Raw genomic sequence first — 21,690 nt, 5'->3', positions numbered from 1 at the left:
CACAACAGACAAGCAGAGCCAAACCTGGGGCCAAGAGCTGGGTTCCTTCTCAATGACAACACAGGGGAAGAGCATAACACATAGCACAGGATGACACAAATGGGTGACAATTAGCAAAGTAGGTCTAGCATTAGCGCTAGCATACATCCAATGAGAGTAGTGCTGAGCGATTAACCGAAATGTTGGTTATTTTTATTTTGATGAATTAACCGACATCTGTTCAATTATTTGAATTACATTTTGTTCCTTTTTTTTCTGTGAGCTCAATGCACACATTGCGCAGTTTCTCTAGAGATAAATCAGACCAAGCCTGAACTGTGCGATGTAGTAGGGAGTTGCAGTTTCAAACAGGCCAACATTCTACATAGTTTGGTAATTAACTACAATGACCATAATCCATTGTGCGCCTACTTGTCTGGTCTGTGTGTTTCTTTTCCGCCAGCTATGTAAGATTAGTGTGGGGCAGACACGGAGAGAGAAGAGACAGAAGAACGCAAGACCGAGAGGGATAGCGAGCAGTTGCTTAGCGAGGTATCTCTACGTAAAAATACTGCACATGATCTAAGTGATTGATAGTTGGTATTCAGCAGTCATAAAAGTATGCCTTATTTACTTTGAAGAACTACTAAAATAGTGATTTTGTCAGATAGCATAGGTAGCTTGCTCTATAGAGATGAGATGATGACTTGTAATGAAATAATAAAGTCATCAAATAAAACAATATGTACAGTACCAGTCAAAAGTTTGGACACACCTACTCATTCAAGGGTTTTTCTTTATTTTTACTATTTTCTACATTGTAGAATAATAGTGAAGACATCAAAACTATTAAATAACACATATGGAATCATTTAGTAACCAAAAAGGTGTTAAACAAATCAAAATATATTTTAGATTCTTCAAAGTAGCCACCCTTTGCCTTGATGACAGCTTTGCACACTCTTGGCATTCTCTCAACCAGCTTCATGAGGTAGTCACCTGGAATGCATTTCAATTAACAGGTGTGCCTTGTTAAAAGTTAATTTGTGGAATTACTTTCCTTCTTAATGCGTTTGAGCCAATCAGTTGTGTTGTGACAAGATAGGGGTGGTATACAGAAGATAGGCCTATTTGGTAAAAGACCAAGTCCATATTATGGCAAGAACAGCTCAAATAAGCAAAGAGAAGCGAGAGTCCATCATTACTTTAAGACATGAAGGTCAGTCAATACGGAATATTTCAAGAACTTTGAACGTTTCTTCAAGTGCAGTCGCAAAAACCATCAAGCGCTATGATGAAACTGACTCTCACGAAGACCGCCACAGGAAGACCCAGAGTTACCTCTGCTGCAGAGGATAAATTCATTAGAGTTAACTGCACATCAGATTGCAGCCCAAATAAATGCTTCACAGAGTTCACGTAACTGACATCTCAACTGTTCAGAGGAGACTGCGTGAATCAGGCCTTCATGGTCGAATTACTGCAAAGAAACCACTACTAAAGGACACCAATAAGAATAAGAGACTTGCTTGGGCCAAGAAATGGGCCAATTTGTTTTTCAACAGGACAACGACCCAAAACACACCTCCAGGCTGTGTAAGGGCTATTTGACCAAGGAGAGTGATGGAGTGCTGCATCAGATGACCTGGCCTCCACAATCACCTGACCTCAACACAATTGAGATGGTTTGGGATGAGTTAGACCGCAGAGTGAAGGAAAAGCAGCCAACAAGTGCTCAGCATAAGACTGTTGGAAAAGCATTACTCATGAAGCTGGTTGAGAGAATGCCAAGCGTGTGCAAAGCTGTCATCAAGGCAAAGGGTGGCTACTTTGAAGAATCTCAAATATAAAATATAGTTGTTTAACACTTTTTTGGTTACTAAATGATTCCATATGTTTTATTTCATAGTTGTGATGTCTTCACTATTATTCTAAAATGAAGAAAAACCCTGAAATGAATAGGTGTGTCCAAACTTTTGACTGGTACTGTATGTAATGTAATATACACAACAACTGAAATATTTTATTAAAGTAATGTGAATAAATGATGATTAATAAGTGATAATCAGTAATGAGCAGTCACTACCATCATGGGACTTCTTAATTGTTTTATTCTGTGTTACAGCATTCAACCCACATAATGCATAGTGCATTTAATGTAAAGAAATAATCACATTAAACCAAAATTGTAAACCGTGATCATTTTTTAAATAATCGAACGGAAACCAAACCGACCTCAAAAAGCACTAATTGTTCCACACTAAATGAGAGTGTTGCACAGCAGAATCAGAGGGCGTTCCAGGAGGAAGAGAGAAGACCCAATCACTCACCTCGTTTTCCATTCCTCTGTTGATTTGGAGCGATTTTTCCGGGCCAGTCTTTGTTTCTCCTCTACCCTCTTCTTCTCTGCACTTGACAAATCTGAGAAACACAGAAATATTTTAATGTATCAAAATATTTAGATTCTATGACAAACTGCTCGTTGAATTGCTGGACACCAGATGTGGATCATTCAAAACAACACAATGCTCTATATAACTTTATCACCATACCTATGTCTCCTTTCTCCATGGCTCTGATGTCAGGTCTGAATCGACAGTCTGTGGGGGGCATCACCCCCTTCATGCCCTCCTCCAGCTCATTCAGCTGCATGGCAAATGTGGAGAAGGCGTAGAACTACCAAAGAGAGAGAGCGAGAGGGGGAAGGGTCTACAAATCAATGACTGACAACCTGTTCAATCACTCAAGAAGGCTAAAAAGATCAACAGTAATTCCTCCAAAACAGTACTCTCTCATCCCTGTGATCCCTGCAGTTGTCTGGTCAGGGGGCTATCCTCCAGACCTGCTTTCATCCCCTCCCGCCATCCCTGCCTCCCCTCCCCTCCCCTCGCCTCACCTCTCCCCCAACTCCCTGCATATCCTCTCCCCCAACTCCCTGCATCTCCTCTCCCCCAACTCCCTGCATCTCCTCTCCCCCAACTCCCTGCATCTCCTCTCCCCAAACTCCCTGCATCTCCTCTCCCCAAACTCCCTGCATCTCCTCTCCCCAAACTCCCTGCATCTCCTCTCCCCCAACTCCCTGCATCTCCTCGACCCCAACCCTCTGCCTCTCCTCCCCTCTCACCTCTGCAGAGTTGTCTGGTCGGGGGGCTATCCTCCAGATGAGCTCACTACCTGGGATGACCTGGACCGTGTCTCCATCAGGCAGGGGCATCTCCTCTGGCTCTTCGTCTACACTGGTCTGGAGGGACAGACAGGGGGACACGCAACCTTCAAACAGGTATGCAACTACAATAGCTACTTATTGGGTCATATCAAGGGTCATCACTCCAAAACGAGTGTAAAGGTTGCTTAAATACCACTCATTCATGAGCATGGAGCAAAAGGATACATTTTGTGTGACATTTTCATGGTGCGAAAGTGTTAAGTGCAAAATTGACCATGAACCTAATTGTAATCGCAGCGTGATTTAATTTATGTTTCTTCTACAATATGTGTTATAAAGAGTCAACTATTGTTATGTATTGCTCAGTTTACTAAACTCTAGTCAAATAATCACCTTTACTCAGCAAAGGATATGATAGTTACATAACCACCCCGGTGGGGCTGAAGGCACTACGGTATGTTTTTGATTAGTGCACATACAGTACCTGCTTGTTGCTTTTCTTCTCCTCTGAGTTCTTCTTGTCAGATTTCTTGTGAGCATCAAAGGTTTTGGCGTCCACAGTGTACAAGCACTCAGTCCATTTACCGTATATGGCACAGAGCTTCCTTTTGCTGCATGCACACAGACACACACAGTCAAAATGAAAGGTTAGGCTTTTCTGATAGCTAATATATAAATCATCTTGACATAGTAAAACAGTGGGGGTAAAAAACTGTAACAAACAAGTACCTTTTATCCAGAATATAGCCCTCCACTTGGTGCAGCTCCTTACCAAACATACCACATGGTTTGAACGTCAGGCTGCATCTCTCTCCGGTCCTGTCACCGAAAAACAAGCCTTCTAGTTACATATTCTCTTTCACTATTCACCACAGCCAGACAATGCTTTCAAACAACCACCATTTTGCTGCTCAGTCTGTCTCCTTTGTAAAGGCAAGTATCTATCCCAGTTCTGTTACACTGCTCAATCAACTGGAAACAAACGTGGATCCACACTACTGCACACACACACAGATACACGTGCACGCACACACGGCGAGGGAGTCTCTCTTACTTGTGGTTGATCACTTCCACATTGCCATACTGCTCGATCCACAGCTGGCCCACGATGATGTTGTGGACACAGCAGGTGGGGTTTGTCCAGGTGTATGCTTCATTGTATCTGCAGAGAGACAGTGAACATGTCATAGCAGCAGATAACCTCTCACCAACCACGTCAACTTACAGATGCCAACTCATTCCAAACTACTTCAGGGAGATTCAAATGTCCTTCAAACTTCAACATTATTTAATTAATTAATTTCATCCAAGCTTAAGAAAAAAGCTACCAGAATAGCTCTATTGCCAGAATAGCTCTATTGCCAGAATATATGTATTGCTAGCTTTACTGGGAGATAAAGACCAAATCAAGGAAACTCCAAGGCAAACTCTCAGTGAGGGAAAGCTACACTGAACAACAATATAAACGCAACATGCAACAATTTCAAAGATTTTACTGAGTTACAGTTCATATAAGGAAATCAGTCAATTGAAATAAATTAATTAGGCCCTAATCTATGGATTTCACATGAATGTTGGTCACAGATACCTTAAAAAAAAAAAGTCAGGGTGTGGATCAGAAAACCAGTATCTTGTGTGATCACCATTTGCCTCATGCAGCGCTACACATCTCCTTTACATAGAGTTGATCAGGCTGTTGATTGTGGCCCCTGAATGTTGTCTCACTCCTCTTCAATGGTGGCTGTGCGAAGTTGCCGGATATTATCGGGAACTAGAACATGCTGTCGTACACGTCAATCCAGAGCATCCCAAACATGCTCAATGAGTGACATGAGTATGCAGGCCATGGAAGAACTGTGACATTTTCAGCTTCAGGGAATTGTGTACAGATCCTTTCGACATGGAGCCGTGCATTATCATGTTGAAACATGAGGTGATGGTGGCAGATGAATGGCACAACAATGGGCCTCAGGATCTCGTCACGGTATCTCAGTGCATTCAAATTGCCATTGATAAAATGCAATTGTGTTGAAACCGCGATTCATCCGTAAAGAGCACACTTCTTCAGCGTGCCAGTGGCCATCGAAGGAGAGCATTTGTCCACTGAAGTTGGTTACAACGCTGAACTGCAGTCAGGTCAACACCCTGGTGAGGACGATGAGCACATAGATGAGCTTCCCTGAGATGGTTTCTGACAGTTTGTGCAGAAATTCTTCGGTTGTGCAAACCCACAGATTCATCAGCTGTCCGGGTGGTTGGTCTCAGATGATCTCGCAGGTGAAGAAGCCAGATGTGGCGGTCCTGGGCTGGTGTGGTTACACATGGTCTGCGGTTGTGAGGCCGGTTGGACGTACTGCCAAATTCTCTAAAGCGACGTTGGAGGCGGCTTATGGGAGAGAAATGAACATTCAATTATCTGGTAACAGCTCTGGTGGACATTCCTGCAGTCAGCATGCCAATTTCACACTCGCTCAAAACTTGAGATATCTGTGGCATTGTGCTGTGTGACAAAACTGCACATTTTAGAGTGGCTTTTTATTGTCCCCAGCACAAGGTGCACATGTGTAATAATCATGCTGTTTAATGAGCTTCTTGATATGCCACACCTGTTAGGTGGATGCATTATCTTGGCAAAGGAAAAATGCTCACTAAGAGGGATGTAAACAAATTTGTGCACAACATTTTAGAGAAATAAGCTTTTTTGTGTGTATGGAACATTTCTGCGATCTTTTATTTCAGCTCATGAAACATGGGACCAACACTTTACATGTTGCATTTATATTTTTGTTCAGTGTACATGTACAGTATGGAGGGAATCTCAGGTCCAGACTCACTTAGGCAGTTCCAGGGTGATGATGCCTTTAGGCTCTGCCTCCACGCTCTTGCCCCAGAACTTGAGTTTAGGGTAGATGGAGCCATGGAACAGGAAGTCCTCCTGCAGGCCCTCGGCGTGGAAGGCGCTTACAGGGGGGTGGTGGCTCACCTGCTCCGACATCCACCTGAACCCCAGGTCCTCTCTGAGGGGACAGGAGGGAGGGGGTTAATGGAAGATACTTAGCCATCACCTTCCGTCTTCAGATGTCTTGAGACATCTGACCTCTTAAGGATTTAATTGTATTTTGGAGACGTCTTGAGTCACAAACTAGTAGTAACCACCACCTCACAACACATCCAGAACAGTCAACCTAAACATCAACCACAGTAATATGTCTAACCTGATCAGCTCATAGGTTTCTCCTAGAAGTGGATTGAAGGGTTTTCCAGTCCTCTCCCACTGTGATGCTACAGCAGACACAGCAAATGCTGCCACACACTGAAACCATCATAGATGGACAGAAATGTGTAACATTAGTAGCTGTAGATGAGCACAGCAAAAAGAGTAGGTACTACGGCAGAAATTATGAGCGAAAAACGCATGTGTGTGTCTATATGAGAGAGGATGATGACGGGCGCTAGCTACCTTCATCCTCTCCATGGAGTCTGTGGTAGCGTTAGCCTGGTGGATGAGATACGTGTGCTCCATGTACTCTGTCAGCCGCTGAAGAAAACTCAGGGGCTCGTTGAAGATCACTGGCATGGCTATCTTAGACAGCTCCTGGGAGAGGAGAGAAGAGAGGAGGAGAAGAGTCAGAGAGAGAGAGAGGTAAGGAAACACACAAGCAATGAAGTTCATCCACAGCCCACACAGACCTACACTAATATTAATAATAATAATAATAATAATAATAATAATAATAATAATAATAATAATAATATGCCATTTAGCAGACACTTTTATCCAAAGCGACTTACAGTCATGCGTGCATACATTTTTGTGTATGGGTGGTCCCGGGGATCGAACCCACTACCTTGGCGTTACAAGCGCCGTGCTCTACCAGCTGAGCTACAGAGGACCACTACCAGTCAAAAGTTTGGACACACCTACTCATTCAAGGGTTTTTCATTATTTTTACTATTTCCTACATTGTAGAATAACAGCGAAGACATCAGAACTATGAAATAACACATATGGAATCATGTAATAACCAAAAAGGTGTTAAACAAATATAAATATATTTTATATTTGAGATTCTTCAAATAGCCACCCCTTGCCTTGATAACAGCTTTGCACACTCTTGGCATTCTCTCAACCAGCTTCATGAGGTAGTCACCTGGAATGCATTTCAATTAACAGGTGTGCCATCTTAAAAGTTAATTTGTGGAATTTCTTTCCTTCTTAATGCGTTTGAGCCAATCAGTTGTGTTGTGACAAGGGGGGGTAAAAAAGATAGCCCTATATGGACCAAGTCCATCTTATGGCAAGAACAGCTCAAATAAGCAAAGAGAAACGACAGTCCATCATTACTTTAAGACATGAAGGTCAGACAATACGGAAAATGTCAAGAACTTTGAAAGTTTCTTCAAGTGCAGTCGCAAAAACGATCAAGCGCTATGATGAAACTTGCTCTCATGAGGATCAAAGGAATGGAAGACCGAGTTACCTCTGCTGCAGAGGATAAGTTCATTAGAGTTACCAGCCTCAGAAATTGCAGCCCAAATAAATGCTTCACAGAGGTCAAGTATAGACACATCTCAACATCAACTGTTCAGAGGGGACTGTGTGAATCAGGCCTTCATGGTCGAAATGCTGCAAAGAAACCACTACTAAAGGACACCTATAATAAGAAGATACTTGCTTGGGCCAAGAAACACGAGCAATGGACATTAGACCAGTGGAAATGTGTCCTTTTGTCTGGAGTCCAAATTGGAGATTCTTGGTTCCAACCGTCGTGTCTTTGTGAGATGCGGTGTGGGTGAACGGATGATCTCCACATGTGTAGTTCCCACCGTAAAGCATGGAGGAGGTGGTGTTATGGTGTGGGGGTGCTTTGCTGGTGACACTGTGTGTGATTTATTTAGAATTCAAGGCACACTTAACCAGCATGGCTACCACAGCATTCTGCAGCGATACGCCATCCCTTAGTGTACACCTCCAGGCTGTGTAAGGGCTATTTTACCAAGAAGGAGAGTGATGGAGTGCTGCCTCAGATGACCTGACCTCCACAATCCCCTGACCTCAACCCAATTGAGATGGTTTGGGATGAGTCAGACCGCAGAGTGAAGGAAAAGCAGCCAACAATTGCTTAGCATATGTGGGAACTCCTTCAAGACTGTTGGAAAAGCATTCCAAGTGAAGCTGGTTGAGAGAATGCCAAGAGTGTGCAAAGCTGTCATCAAGGCAAAGGGTGGCTATTTGAAGAATCTCAAATATAAAATATATTTCTATTTGTTTAACACTTATTTGGTTACTACAAGATTCCATGTGTGTTATTTCATAGTTTTGATGTCTTCACTATTATTCTACAATGTAGAAAATAGTAAAAATAAAGAACAACCCTTGAATGAGTAGGTGTGTCCAAACTTTTGACTGGTACTGTACCTGTATATACAGTATTTCAGACAATGACAGGACATTGGCAATAGAGTGAAAGTCCCTATAAAGCTCACATAATTGTGTTTCGATGACAGAGGTGTGAAATAATATCAGCAATAAGCTCTAGTCTAGATCCCAGTCCGGAACACTGTTTGACAGCAGTACCGACTGGTCTCTGCAGTGTCATTAAAAAGGCCCACATTTCAGTAGGAACCCTGGGTTAAAACATGGATCTAACTAAATTAGGCCCACATAGAGTACACACACATAGTTATGGTAGTTTCTCCATTGCCATCGATGACATCTGCCCCTACACCAGGGCTGTGTCCCAAATGGTACCCTATTTCCTATGTAATGCACTACTTTTTACCAGGGCCCATAGGGCTCTGGTCAAGGGGCCCTAGTCAAAGTATTGCACTGATGTCGTTCCACCAATTTGGTGCCTTGAGAAGTATAACTTGGTCAACAACAAAAAAACTAACATCCTTTCATAAAGAACAAATGTTCAACTTCATTAAAAAACATTTATTCCCTTCTCAAGAGGTTAAATAAAAAAAATGATTATTATAGTAAGTGCCTATTAAGTGCCAAATAAAGTAACAGGGTTGACGATTTCATCTTAAAATCAGACATAAATCCCCTTGTGACATGGGGAATGGAAGCTTGTTGTGTGCATCAGGGATTGAATGAAAGCTTCCAAAAACAAAAAAATAATTATTAAAGCATTTCAGGGTGGACGTGTTATGCTCGACCCGCTCAGTTGTCCACCACAAAACACCAAAGATGGCCAAAGAGTTGAACCAGTTCACCTGCTTTTACACTATGATTTGACTATTAGATGTTCAATGTTTCCATAGAAAAAAAGATTAAAAGGAAAAGTTCAGTTCACGTAACAGGGTTGACCTTAAAAAGAGGGACAGACGTAAATGATTCACTAATCACATTAAATAAATAATAATCTTCAGAAATGACTGACAAATCAACAAAATAACTAGGGCTTTACAATCATGGTGAAAACTGAATTTTGGCACTTTAGCACATCTTTATTCATATTTCAAATCTGATTTATTGAATTCTCCATATGGCACTTCATTTTAATATAACCGGCTTTTAAAATTCAATATTGGTGTACAATTTCTACTTAAAATATCAACAGGATGCATAATAAACTATTTTCGTTGAACAACCCCACTACATAGGGAATAGGGTGCCACTTTAGACGCAGATAGGAATCATTACACCATTTTAATTAAGGGATTTACAGGAAGTGTAGAGGTTATATCATCCAATAGAAAATCATCCAGGAAGTGGAGAAAGGGTATTAGGAACCCTACAGACCACTACTGATGACAGGGTCTTTCACATCATAGATTTGTTATATTTTATAATTTTTACCCCTTTTTCTCCCCAATTTCGTGATATCTAATTGGTAGTTACAGTTTTGTCCCATCGCTGCAAGTCCAGTACGGACTCGGGAGTGGCGAAGGTTGAGAGCCATGTGTCCTCCGAAACACAACCCTGCCAAGCCGCACTGCTTCTTGACACACTGCTAACCCAGAAGCCAGCCACACCAATGTGTCAGAGGAAACACCATACAGCTGGCAACCGAAGTCAGCGTGCATGCGCCCGGCCCGCCACAGGAGTCGCTAGAGCGCGATGGGACAAGGACATCCCGGCCAGCCAAACCCTCCCCTAACCCGGACGACGCTGGGCCAATTGTGCGCCGCATCATGGGTCTCCCGGTCGCGGCCGGCTGCGACACAGCCCGTGATCGAACCTGGATCTTTAGTGACGCTTCTAGCACTGCGATGCAGTGACCGCTGCGCCACTCGAGAGGCCCAGAACTGTGCTTAGATAGTCACAAATAAATACAAGCTATAACAAGGTAGCTAATTCTCTTCAGAGCTACAGTAACAACAGTAACTCATTAGCCGGTATGTCGGCCCAAGGACACATTCTCAGGTCAGCAGTATTTCCCACTAACACAGCACAAATCCACATTAAAGAAGCACCAGATTGAACAAAGTATAAAGATAAAGTATGCACTCACTACTGTAAGTTGCTCTGGATAAGAGCGTCTGCTAAATGACTAAAATGTAATGTTTGTGGCTGAATTCTTGGCAGACAGAGAGAAAGGCCTGTTTGCTTTCAATGTTTTTTGGGGAGCAGGAAACAGTGAACTAACATCCCTGTCTTTCTTTGCCCAGTCAGATTCAATTTTATCCAGCTCCTGTGCTTCTGCCAATGCAGTAACTTTCTTTAATGAATAAAATAATGAATGTGAATTCTCACCATGCCGATGCATTTCTTCAGGATACTCCAGATGCTGACGTCATTCCTGGAGAACATGGGTGCCGGTAAAGACATTCTGTGGGATATAAATGAAATGGACAAACAATAAGGTCAAATCTAAATGGAGTAATCCCACTGAATACAGTGCATTCGGAAAGACCCCTTGACTTTTTCCACATTTTGTTACGTTACAGCCTTATTCTAAAATGGATTGTTTTTTCCCCTCATCCATCTACACACAATACCCCATAATGACAAAGTAAAAACAGGTTTACCAAAAAAAGAAAAATTACATTTACATAAGTATTCAGACCCTTTACTCAGTACTTCGATGAAGCACCTTTAGCAGCGTTTACAGCCTTGTGTCTTCTTGGGTATGACGCTACAAGCTTGGCACACCTGTATTTGGGGAGTTTCTCCCATTCTTCTCTGCAGATCCTCTCAAGCTCTGTCAGGTTGGATGGGGAGCATCGCTGCACAGCTATTTTCAGGTCTCTCCGGAGATGTTTGATCGGGTTCAAGTCCGGGCTCTGGCTGGGCCACTCAAGGACATTCAGAGACTTGTCACGAAGCCACTTTTGTGTTGCCTTGGCTGTGTGCTTAGGGTAGTTGTCCTGTTGGAAGGTGAACCTTCTCCCCAGTCTGAGGTCCTGAGTGCTCTGGAGCAGGTTTTCATCAACGATCTCTCTGTACTTTGCTCCGTTCATCTTTCCCTCGATCATGACTAGTCTCCCAGTCCCTGCCGCTGAAAAACATCCCCACAGCATGATGCTGCCACCACCATGCTTCACCGTAGGGATGGTGCCAGGTTTCCTCCAGACGTGACACTTGGCATTCAGGCCAAAGAATTCAATCTTCATTTCATCAGACCAGAGAATCTTGTTTCTCATGGTCTGAGAGTCCTTTAGGGGCCTTTTGGCAAACTCCAAGCGGACTGTAATTTGCCTTTTACTGAGGATTGGCTCCGTCTGGCCACTCTACCATAAAAGCCTGATTGGTGGAGTGCTGCAGAGATGGTTGTCCTTCTGGAAGGTTCTCCCATCTCCACATAGGAACTCTGTCAGAGTGACCATAGGGTTCATGGTCACCTCCCTGACCAAGGCCCTTCTCCCCTGATTGCTCAGTTTGGCAGGGCGGCCAGCTCTAGGAAGAGTCTTGGTGGTTCCAAACTTCTTCCATTTAAGAATGGATGGAGGCCACTGTGTTCTTGGGGACCTTCAATGCTGCAGACAATTTTTGGTAACCTTCCCCAGATCTGCTCCTCGACACAATCCTGTCTTGGAGCACTACGGACAATTCTTTCGACCTCATGGCTTGGTTTTTGCTCTGACATGCACTGTCAACTGTGGGACCTTATATAGACAGGTGTGTGCCTTTCGAAATCATGTCCAACCAATTGAATTTACCACAGGTGGACTCCAATCAAGTTGTAGAAACATCAAGGACGATCAATGAAAACAGTATGTACCCGAGCTCAATTTCGAGTCTCATAGCAAAGGGTCTGATAAAATAATTTAATCAATTTTAGAATAAGGCTGTAATGTTATAAAATGTGGAAAAAGTCAAGGGATGCAGACAGTTAGCCTGGTTCCAGAGAATTGAACAAGCTAAAAAAAAACACTCAAGGACTTTGGTGACTGAGTAATTAATGAGGGGTTTAAGCCATAGTCCCTTAGAGTAGCATATTTCCTATATATAGCTACTGTATAGATAAGGCACGGCTCTCATCCCCCTATGTCTCAACAACGGTCTAGTGCTAGGCTATCATGAATCCCATCTCCTTTATGAGAGCATGTCTGACTGCACCATGATTAATAGTGGGCCCATGAGCGTGAAGCATTGTTGATATCAATTAGCTTATATTTGGTTGGAGAGAGTCCAGAATCCTGGAAGGAGAATGGATGCATCCCAAATGGCACCCTATCCTCAATTTAGCGCACTAGGGGAGACTGGGGTAAGTTGAACAATTTTTTTACATTCAGCATCTCTCCCTCACGGGAAATATAGTATAGTTTCAGGTTTCATTAATCGTATGTACGAGATACACATGGTATCCAACGAAATGCTTACTTGCAGGTCCCTTCTCGACAATGCAAAAACAATAAGAAATAATCAAAGTTAAGAATACGAACAAAGTAAATGACTCAGTAGAGTAAACATTTTAGTATAAGTATATACCAGGTAAGCCAGTTGAGAACAAGTTCTCATTTACAACTGCGACCTGGCCAAGATAAAGCAAAGCAGTGCGATAAAAACAACACCACAGAGTTACATATGGGGTAAAACAAAACATAAAGTCAAAAAAATACAACAGAAAATATATATACAGTGTGTGCAAATGTAGCAAGTTATGGAGGTAAGGCAATAAATATTCCATAGTGCAAAATAATTACAATTAGTATTAACACCGGAATGATAGATGTGCAAGAGATGATGTGCAAATAGAGATACTGGGGTGCAAATTAGCAAAATAAATAACAATATGGGGATGAGGTAGTTGGGTGGGCTAATTTCAGATGGGCTGTGTACAGGTGCGGTGATCGGTAAGGTGCTCTGACAACTGATGCTTAAAGTTAGTGAGGGAGATAAGAGTCTCCAGCTTCAGAGATTTTTGCAGTTCGTTCCAGTCATTGGCAGCAGAGAACTGGAAGGAATGGCGGCCAAAGGAGGTGTTGGCTTTGGGGATGACCAGTGAGATATACCTGCTGGAGCGCATACTACGGGTGGGTGTTGCTATGGTGACCAATGAGCTAAGATAAGGCGGAGATTTGCCTAGCAGTGATTTATAGATGGCCTGGAGCCAGTGGGTTTGGCGACGAATATGTAGTGAGGACCAGCCAACAAGAGCGTACAGGTCACAGTGGTGGGTAGTACATGGGGCTTTGGTGACAAAACAGATGGCACTGTGACATCCAATTTGCTGAGTAGAGTGTTGGAGGCTATTTTGTAAATGACATCGCCGAAGTCAAGGATCGGTAGGATAGTCAGTTTTACGAGGGCATGTTTGGCAGCATGAGTGAAGGATGCTTTGTTGCGAAATAGGAAGCTGATTCTAGATTTAACTTTGGATTGGAGATGCTTAATGTGAGTCTAGAAGGAGAGTTTACAGTCTAACCAGACACCTAGGTATTTGTAGTTGTCCACATACTCTAGGTCAGACCCGTCGAGAGTAGTGATTCTAGTCGGGTGGGCGGGTGCCAGCAGCGTTCGATTGAAGAGCAAGAAACTGATACAGGAAGGCATAATTTATAGTCCAATATTTACATGTGTTTTGGGGAAGGGGGATTAGGGGGCAAGTGTTTAAATTGCGCAGTATTAGCTATCATAATACATCTTGAAGCAGCAGTTGTGATGTGTGTGTAGCATGAATGTATATGTGTGTGTGTAAGGTGCGGAGAGCGTAGTATTCTTTCTAACAAAGATATCTACATATATTTCAGGATGTTGTGTATCCCTGGAAATAATCAGAATTCATGTAAACATGACAGTTTCTAGGTCTCTAGGCATAACTTACACCAGGTATGGGGTAAGTTGAGCTGCAGGACAGGGTAAATTAAGCTGCCTTCAAATTTCTGTACTGAATGAAATATTACCACTACCTTTTAAAAACCATGTCTATCTTTATTTCCCAAACATTCAAACAATTCAACACAATCACTTTTTTGTCTTTTAATCATTTAAATCATATTTTAACAGAGGATTATCAACAAACAAACACTTTATACTTTTTAAACACTTTTAACATAGACCAGGCCCTGTTGTTACCTCATAGCCCAGCGATAATGCCTTGCATTACACATGGGAAGAAAACACTTTAATTTGCTCAACTTGCCATTGGCTCAACTTATCCCAAAGCCATTGGTTCAACTTACCCCAAGGCAAAGATTTGGACTATATTAGCCCAGACAGCTACAAGGATGCACTTTCATGATAGGTTAAGGACCTCATATTGAAGCTTATAGAGACCCCAAACTGATGTATAGAACAATCTTAAAATTATTGGTGAAAAACAGTTTTTGGGACCTAACCACTTCTTCCATGTGGTTTATTTCTTCACAGACTCCATGAAATGATGACCTCTTCCTAAATATTTGGTCAGATGATTAGTTTTGTATGTGGTTTACTAGAAACAAGGGTGGCTCAACTTACTCCTTTGGTTCAACTTACCCCACTCTCCCCTACTTTTGACCAGGGCCCATAGAGCTCCCTTGTTCCATCACACAACAGAGACGTATCTACACATAGCCAGAGACGCTATAACTCTGAATGACAGGAGTTATAGCGTATAAACAAGCTCCTCATCAATCTTTTACAACACACACACACGCACACCCCTTTCCTCTCACTCAGTCTTTCGTTCTCTAAACTGGCAAGCACTAAATTATTCACAGGTCAATTGTTGGATTAAGAAAGAGAGGGCAGGCAACCATCCTCATCCACAGAAATAAAGTAGATTGACCAATCTTCAAAAAGCCTTCTGCTCTGACCCAGTGTACCAAGCACCAATAAGCCACTAGCCTGCTGAATGACATAACTGTGGATGGAAAAACAAGAGACACCGGAATAAAAACCTAGACGGACAGGGGTATATCACATTACATACCGTTGGTGCTATAGCATACAAAGTCATTTCCTACAAAATGTCACACGTGATAAAAACACACGTTTTGAAACAACAATACAATATAAATAATGATAGAATATACTAGAGTAAATCCTTGCTTTTACACGCACTGGAGAAGAAAGGGAACAAGAAAACCAAGCAGGAAACCAAGTGGAAAACAAGCAGGACACCAAGTGGAAACCAAGCAGGAAACCAAGTGGAAACCAAGCAGGAAACCAAGTGGAAAACAAGCAGGACACCAAGCAGGAAACCAAGCAGGAAACAAGCAGGAAACCAAAGTGGAAAACAAGCAGGAAACCAAGTGGAAAACAAGCAGGAAACCAAAGTGGAAAACAAGCAGGACACCAAGCAGGAAACCAAGCAGGAAACCAAAGTGGAAAACAAGCAGGAAACCAAAGTGGAAAACAAGCAGGACACCAAGCAGGAAACCAAAGTGGAAAACAAGCAGGAAACCAAGTGGAAAACAAGCAGGACACCAAGCAGCAAACCAAGTGGAAAACAAGCAGGACACCAAGCAGGAAACCAAGTGGAAAACAAGCAGGTAACCATGCAGGAAACCACGTGGAAAACAAGCCGTTACATCACATATTAACTACAGCATGATCCCACCTGTGCTTCTTGACTCCGTTGCATTGGACCTTCTGGTCGCCATCGTTAACCTCCCCGGACATGTCGCTGGCGGCGGCGGGTCCCCTGAGGGTGCTGCGGAGACGGAGGCTGCTGCTGAACACAAGGGGCTCTCTCCCCTCTTCCTTCACCTCCTCTTCTTCCTCCTCTTCGAACGAGTGTCCGGCCACAGACAGGAAGCCGCTCAGAGAGAGAGAACGCTCGTCGTCGGACTCTGCAGTGGGAGGGGGGTGCCAGGGGCCAGAGACAGAGAGGGGGTCATGTCACCTTTGAGCCTAGCAAAGCAAACAAAACAAAAAAGGATTGCCTTCACAATCCTCCACCCAGTGGTGACTGACTGAACTCCCTCCTCCTCCTCCTTCCTGCAGCCAGCGAAACCCCACCTGGGGGATAGGGTTCCAATGAGAGGCCACACAGACGTTCCGCTTCCTCTGGGTGCTGTGTCTGCTGTGGTTAGTATAGTACTCTGGCTCCGCCTCTAACCTAGACCAAACGCTAACGCTACCAGGGACAACACAGGTAGTAACACCCAGGAAAAAGGAGAGGGGAAAACAGAACACAATGAGGAGGAGCTGAGATACTGTATCATAGAATATTGTATAATAGTTTTTGTAGTGCTTCATGTGAGGCAGGGGTTACAGAGCTGGCATTACTCTATAATCAATAACTCAATGATTGTGGCAATACAAATGCATTTTTTGGGCATGCCAATAATGAATTTTAATTCAAAAAATGTAGCTGGCATGATCAGTTATGGGAACAAAGCTTCAAATCTCTCGTAAGTAGAGTAATGCTATTGATAGATGTGGGTCATGTAGTTTAATCCAATAATAAAGTTCAATCACAAAAATGGACATGATGCTTTGATGGATCTTTATTATGTAAACAAACACAAACAAGATTGAAGCGGTCTAACATGCTGGGGGATTTTCTCTCTTATATTAAACGTAAACATTGTATTATAGATGCAGTAAGCAGGGTATATTTATAAAGAGTAGAGAGAGAGAGCTCTGACCAGTAGATAACTGTGGATGGATGAATAGTGCAACAATCAACATACTGTATAGCAAAGCAGCACGCTCCTATTTTAGCCTGCATAGAGTACCAACCACTACTCTACTGCAAGGCTCTAGGGTATAGGCTACACTGTGCTGGAGCAGCCCACTACAGAGTTCTACATCTATTTCAGTACTTTGAATTGAGTTGGAATTTTAGAGCCTAGCTACAGTGAGAGATATTTCCTCCTAAAACGAGAGAGAATATTTCAGTCTTAAGAAGAAGCGCTAGCTGTCATTAGCCTTGGGATTCATTAGCAGCAGCCATTTTGAGATTGTTACTTCTCTGCAACACGAGTTGTAAGGGCCATTACTGAGCCCAACAGGGAGACAATTAGCCAGTGTAGCAGGTAGCTGATTGTTGAGTAACCAGCCGTGTAACGCAGCACTGGGATTGGTCATTAGACAGGAAGACAAGGAGGGAGGCTGGGGTGGCTGAGGTGCCCTGGGGACCTTCTGGGGCAAAGGACTGAGTTGTGGGTGCTTTAGCATGTGTAGTGAATCATGTTCCGTGCACACAGACAGAGACACATACTGATATTGATTACTGTATTGTTGGGAAAGAGCAAGCAAGAAAGGCATTTCACTGTTCTTGTGCACGTGACAAAAACTTGAAACTTGAAAACTGAGGGAGATGTTACCTTAATTCTGTTACCAAAGTTTGCATCTGCACAATTTTTCCAGTATTTTTTTTATTTTGCATTTACTGTGTAAATTGTTCAAAGCAGTCATTGTGTATAGAGTTGCATGGTTTGTTAAACTTTGAAATCAACGGTTGTTGTTTGGCATACATTTTAAAGTGACAAATCGGACCGCGGAATTCCATTACCGTGGAACTTCCCTAGGGCAGTCAGCAGAAGGTCATACGTCATACAACACATTGCACAATTATCAACTCAGTCTCTGTAATCTGTATAAAGAAAGAACCAAATAAAGAGTGACATCTTCCTCAGCCTCAGAGGCTGCTGTCTGCTGGAGAGAGATGTGTTGCTGGATCCTAGAGGTGTCTGTGCTGCTGATAAAAATAAAACAAGGTGTCTGTAAACCACTGCCTATTCTTCAACACAGAAACAACTCCACAGGGGAAGTGGTTTTTATTACTGAAAACAGTGTGGAGGAGCTAAGGTTAGGGAGCCAGGTAGGGTCAATGAACAATTTAGACTAAAGGAATCAACTCAGCTTTATAGTTCAGAGCTGCAGAGCCACGATAGTCAGCCGGCTCATTTTTTATTACAGCTTTACAAGGCTCATTTAATTGGTTCTTATCAAGGTGTGGCTCGATGCTGTGTACTCTGGAAGCGTAATACATCGCTTTGTATAGAGGTGCTCATAGAGGTCTTTTAGACATGTTCTGAGTTACAGGTCAATGAAAAACAGAATAGCCTGTAACTAAAATATGTTAATGGTATAATTAATGTCCATTGTTGCGATCTTAAACAGCAGCCTATTCTCTATATCCCTATATACACACACACTAAACAGGAGGACCACGGTCCAGATTCAGACCCAGAACGGGGTGAATATGGACTATGGGTCCCGGCTTTTTTAGGAACTTAGTCGGGCTTTCAATTGAATGCTGTTGAGAGTTGTAATAGTAGAATGCACAAGGTGCAATTTAGAAATTTGGTAGTGCATGGGCAGTTTTCCTAGTTATGTCATTCACTGGCAGATCTTAGAGAGCTATTGATAACCTGTCAGAAATGTCCAGTTGATCAAGTAGCCCATGTTAGCTAGGTAAGTAAGTTAGGCTAACTAGCTATCTAAATCCTGTAGTTATCATGGCCAGATTATGTGCCCATGGGGGCCTTGAACACATAGATTTTTTTGGAGTCACTCAGGTATCATACGAACACACATACGATATGGCAAAATGTGTAGAATTGCAGGAAATGATCTTAACAACTGCTAACTGTTCTTTCCGCCAAAAAGAGGAATGTGAACAGTTTGGGGTTGCGAGGTGGGGGGTTTGTTACTACCAATAGATGACCATATCCATACGGATGTTTGCCAACTAGGAAATGTGTGTGACCGGACCTTCTCAAATAGTAGTTGAGTACCCCTGCCCTATATAGTGAACTTCCAGAGCTCTGGTCAGTATGGGGCACTATGTAGGGAAAAGGGTGCCATTTGCGATGCACTCCAAGGGTTTAATGAAGACAGTTGGGTTTGACTGACCGGACAGGGCATCATAGAAGTCATCCTCTGTGAGTGTGCTTAGCGTAGAGGACCTCCTGCCTTTACAGAGGGACTGCTGGTCTAGTTCCTGGTGCTCTGTAGCTATGGTCTGGAGCGCCTCTGATTGCAGCTTGTTCTTCTCTACTTCCTGCTCCAACTTCTGGCTCCACACCTGGGACACCCACACACACACACACACACACACACACACACACACACACACAGGGTATATTAGACATGGCATAGCGTATGGAACATGTGCACACACAAACACTTGTTGGCACATTAGACAAGACATGGCACAACATGCCATTACAAACACTCACACGCATTAAAATGTGACATTTGTTTTAATGCATCTATAATATATCCTCTGATAAACAGACTGTGTTTTTGGTATTGATCTCTTCCTCTGTAGAGTTCTGTAGTTGAAGCTGCTCCTGACGGGCCGGCAGGTCATTGTTCTAACCCCGGCCCTTCAGATCCAGTTTCCTCCACTCTGAACCAAACACCCCAGTCTCAGACAGCACCGTGGCCCAGGATTGAGTGTCTCTCCTGGGCAACCTGAGCTCAGCTGCTGGGGCACAGAGAAGAGACTAATAAACAGCAACCTGACAAAACAACACTCTTACCAAGCAACAGGTTACGTCAGAACCCGGGGCTTTGAACACTCAAGAGACAGCTGGAAAGATAGCTAACCTACTTCAAGTTATATTAATACAGTTTCTCTTTTGAAGTGTTTCCAGAGAAAACAAGTACTATGGTAAATACTGTAAATAAATGTGTAAATACTAAGTGTAGATGTTCCCTACTGAGAGGAGAAGTCAATTGAATTCTGTGAGTAAAGAAAGCTCAGTGACTGACGACAAAAACAAAGTGAGCCAAGTCTCCACAGACTGAAAAGATGCCAAAGTCACCTTGGGGAAGGAAGGAAGGCAGCCTGAGCTGACAGTCTCCGTCGGAAACTGGAGCCCGTAAATCAGGCTGTACATCTGAGATAGCGAAGAGAGGCCACCGTCCCCATAGTAGTACTGTCCACACATTGTCAAGCCTGTACTCATCAGTCAAAAGGGCATTTGGGCAATAAATAACACAACCTCAACAAAACACCTTTAATGTAAAAATCATACTGTAGTCAGTGGTGTTAACTAACCACTAGATCAGTCACCTGAGAGGGGTAGGGGACGGACTGTGAGAGTGTACTTGTTATCTATTCTATATTATTATTTAAAGACAGAGTAATACCTCGGAATGGATTGCTGAATAAAATGACTCTTTTACATAACTATATAAAAACAAGGACGAAAAACAACCAATTCAAAATCAATCAATTTTTTTTTTTTTTTTTTTTTTTTTATATAGCCCTTCTTACATCAGCTAATATCTCGAAGTGCTGTACAGAAACCCAGCCTAAAACCCCAAACAGCTAGTAATGCAGGTGTAGAAGCACGGTGGCTAGGAAAAACTCCCTAGAAAGGCGAAAACCTAGGAAGAAACCTAGAGAGGAACCAGGCTATGAGGGGTGGCCAGTCCTCTTCTGGCTGTGCCGGGTGAAGATTATAACAGAACCATGCCAAGATGTTCAAAAATGTTCATAAGTGACAAGCATGGTCAAATAATAATCAGGAATAAATCTCAGTTGGCTTTTCATAGCCGATCATTAAGAGTTGAAAACAGCAGGTCTGGGACAGGTAGGGGTTCCATAACCGCAGGCAGAACAGTTGAAACTGGAATAGCAGCAAGGCCAGGCGGACTGGGGACAGCAAGGAGTCACCACGGCCGGTAGTCCCGACGTATGGTCCTAGGGCTCAGGTCTCTCAGTTGGCTTTTCATAGCCGATCATTAAGAGTTGAAAACAGCAGGTCTGGGACAGGTAGGGGTTTCGTAACCGCAGGCAGAACAGTTGAAACTGGAATAGCAGCAAGGCCAGGCGGACTGGGGACAGCAAGGTGTCATCATGCCCGGTAGTCCTGACGTATGGTCCTAGGGCTCAGGTTCTCAGAGAGAAAGAGAGAACGAGAGAATTAGAGAGAGCATACTTAAATTCACACAGGACACTGGATAAGACAGGAGAAGTACTCCAGGTATAACCAACTAACCCCAGCCCCCCGACACATAAACTACTGCAGCATAAATACTGGAGGCTGAGACAGGAGCGGTCCGGAGACACTGTGGCCCCATCCGAAGAAACCCCCGGACAGGGCCAAACAGGAAGGATATAACCCCACCCACTCTGCCAAAGCACAGCCCCCGCACCACTAGAGGGATATCCTCAACCACCAACTTACAATCCTGAGACAAGGCCGAGTAAATCAGATAGAAACTCCAAATAGAGAATACTTCAATACAGAGTAGGATA

The 21,690-nt window shown here is 43.2% G+C and overlaps 1 protein-coding gene across 2 annotated transcripts in view; it reads right to left on the bottom strand.

Moving 5' to 3' along the window:
- The window catches only part of LOC121580991 (oxysterol-binding protein-related protein 1), a 44,685-nt gene that overhangs the window by 1,981 nt on the left and 21,014 nt on the right, over positions 1-21,690 (bottom strand). For both annotated transcript variants that reach the window (XM_041896254.2, XM_041896255.2), the window contains exons 16-27: positions 19,332-19,503; positions 16,084-16,315; positions 10,851-10,926; positions 6,606-6,740; positions 6,361-6,458; positions 5,980-6,162; positions 4,200-4,307; positions 3,875-3,964; positions 3,630-3,756; positions 3,104-3,220; positions 2,532-2,655; positions 2,310-2,400 (exon numbers count right to left, since the gene is read on the bottom strand). In XM_041896254.2, the coding sequence (XP_041752188.2) occupies positions 2,310-2,400; positions 2,532-2,655; positions 3,104-3,220; positions 3,630-3,756; positions 3,875-3,964; positions 4,200-4,307; positions 5,980-6,162; positions 6,361-6,458; positions 6,606-6,740; positions 10,851-10,926; positions 16,084-16,315; positions 19,332-19,503 (1,553 nt within the window). The remainder of the gene's footprint in view (positions 1-2,309; positions 2,401-2,531; positions 2,656-3,103; positions 3,221-3,629; positions 3,757-3,874; positions 3,965-4,199; positions 4,308-5,979; positions 6,163-6,360; positions 6,459-6,605; positions 6,741-10,850; positions 10,927-16,083; positions 16,316-19,331; positions 19,504-21,690) is intronic.

The sequence above is a fragment of the Coregonus clupeaformis genome, chromosome 14 (genome assembly GCF_020615455.1).
Source record: "Coregonus clupeaformis isolate EN_2021a chromosome 14, ASM2061545v1, whole genome shotgun sequence".
Lineage (NCBI taxonomy): Eukaryota > Metazoa > Chordata > Actinopteri > Salmoniformes > Salmonidae > Coregonus > Coregonus clupeaformis.
Note: the sequence above shows the minus strand (reverse complement) of the source record. Positions and strands in the feature narration are given on the sequence as shown.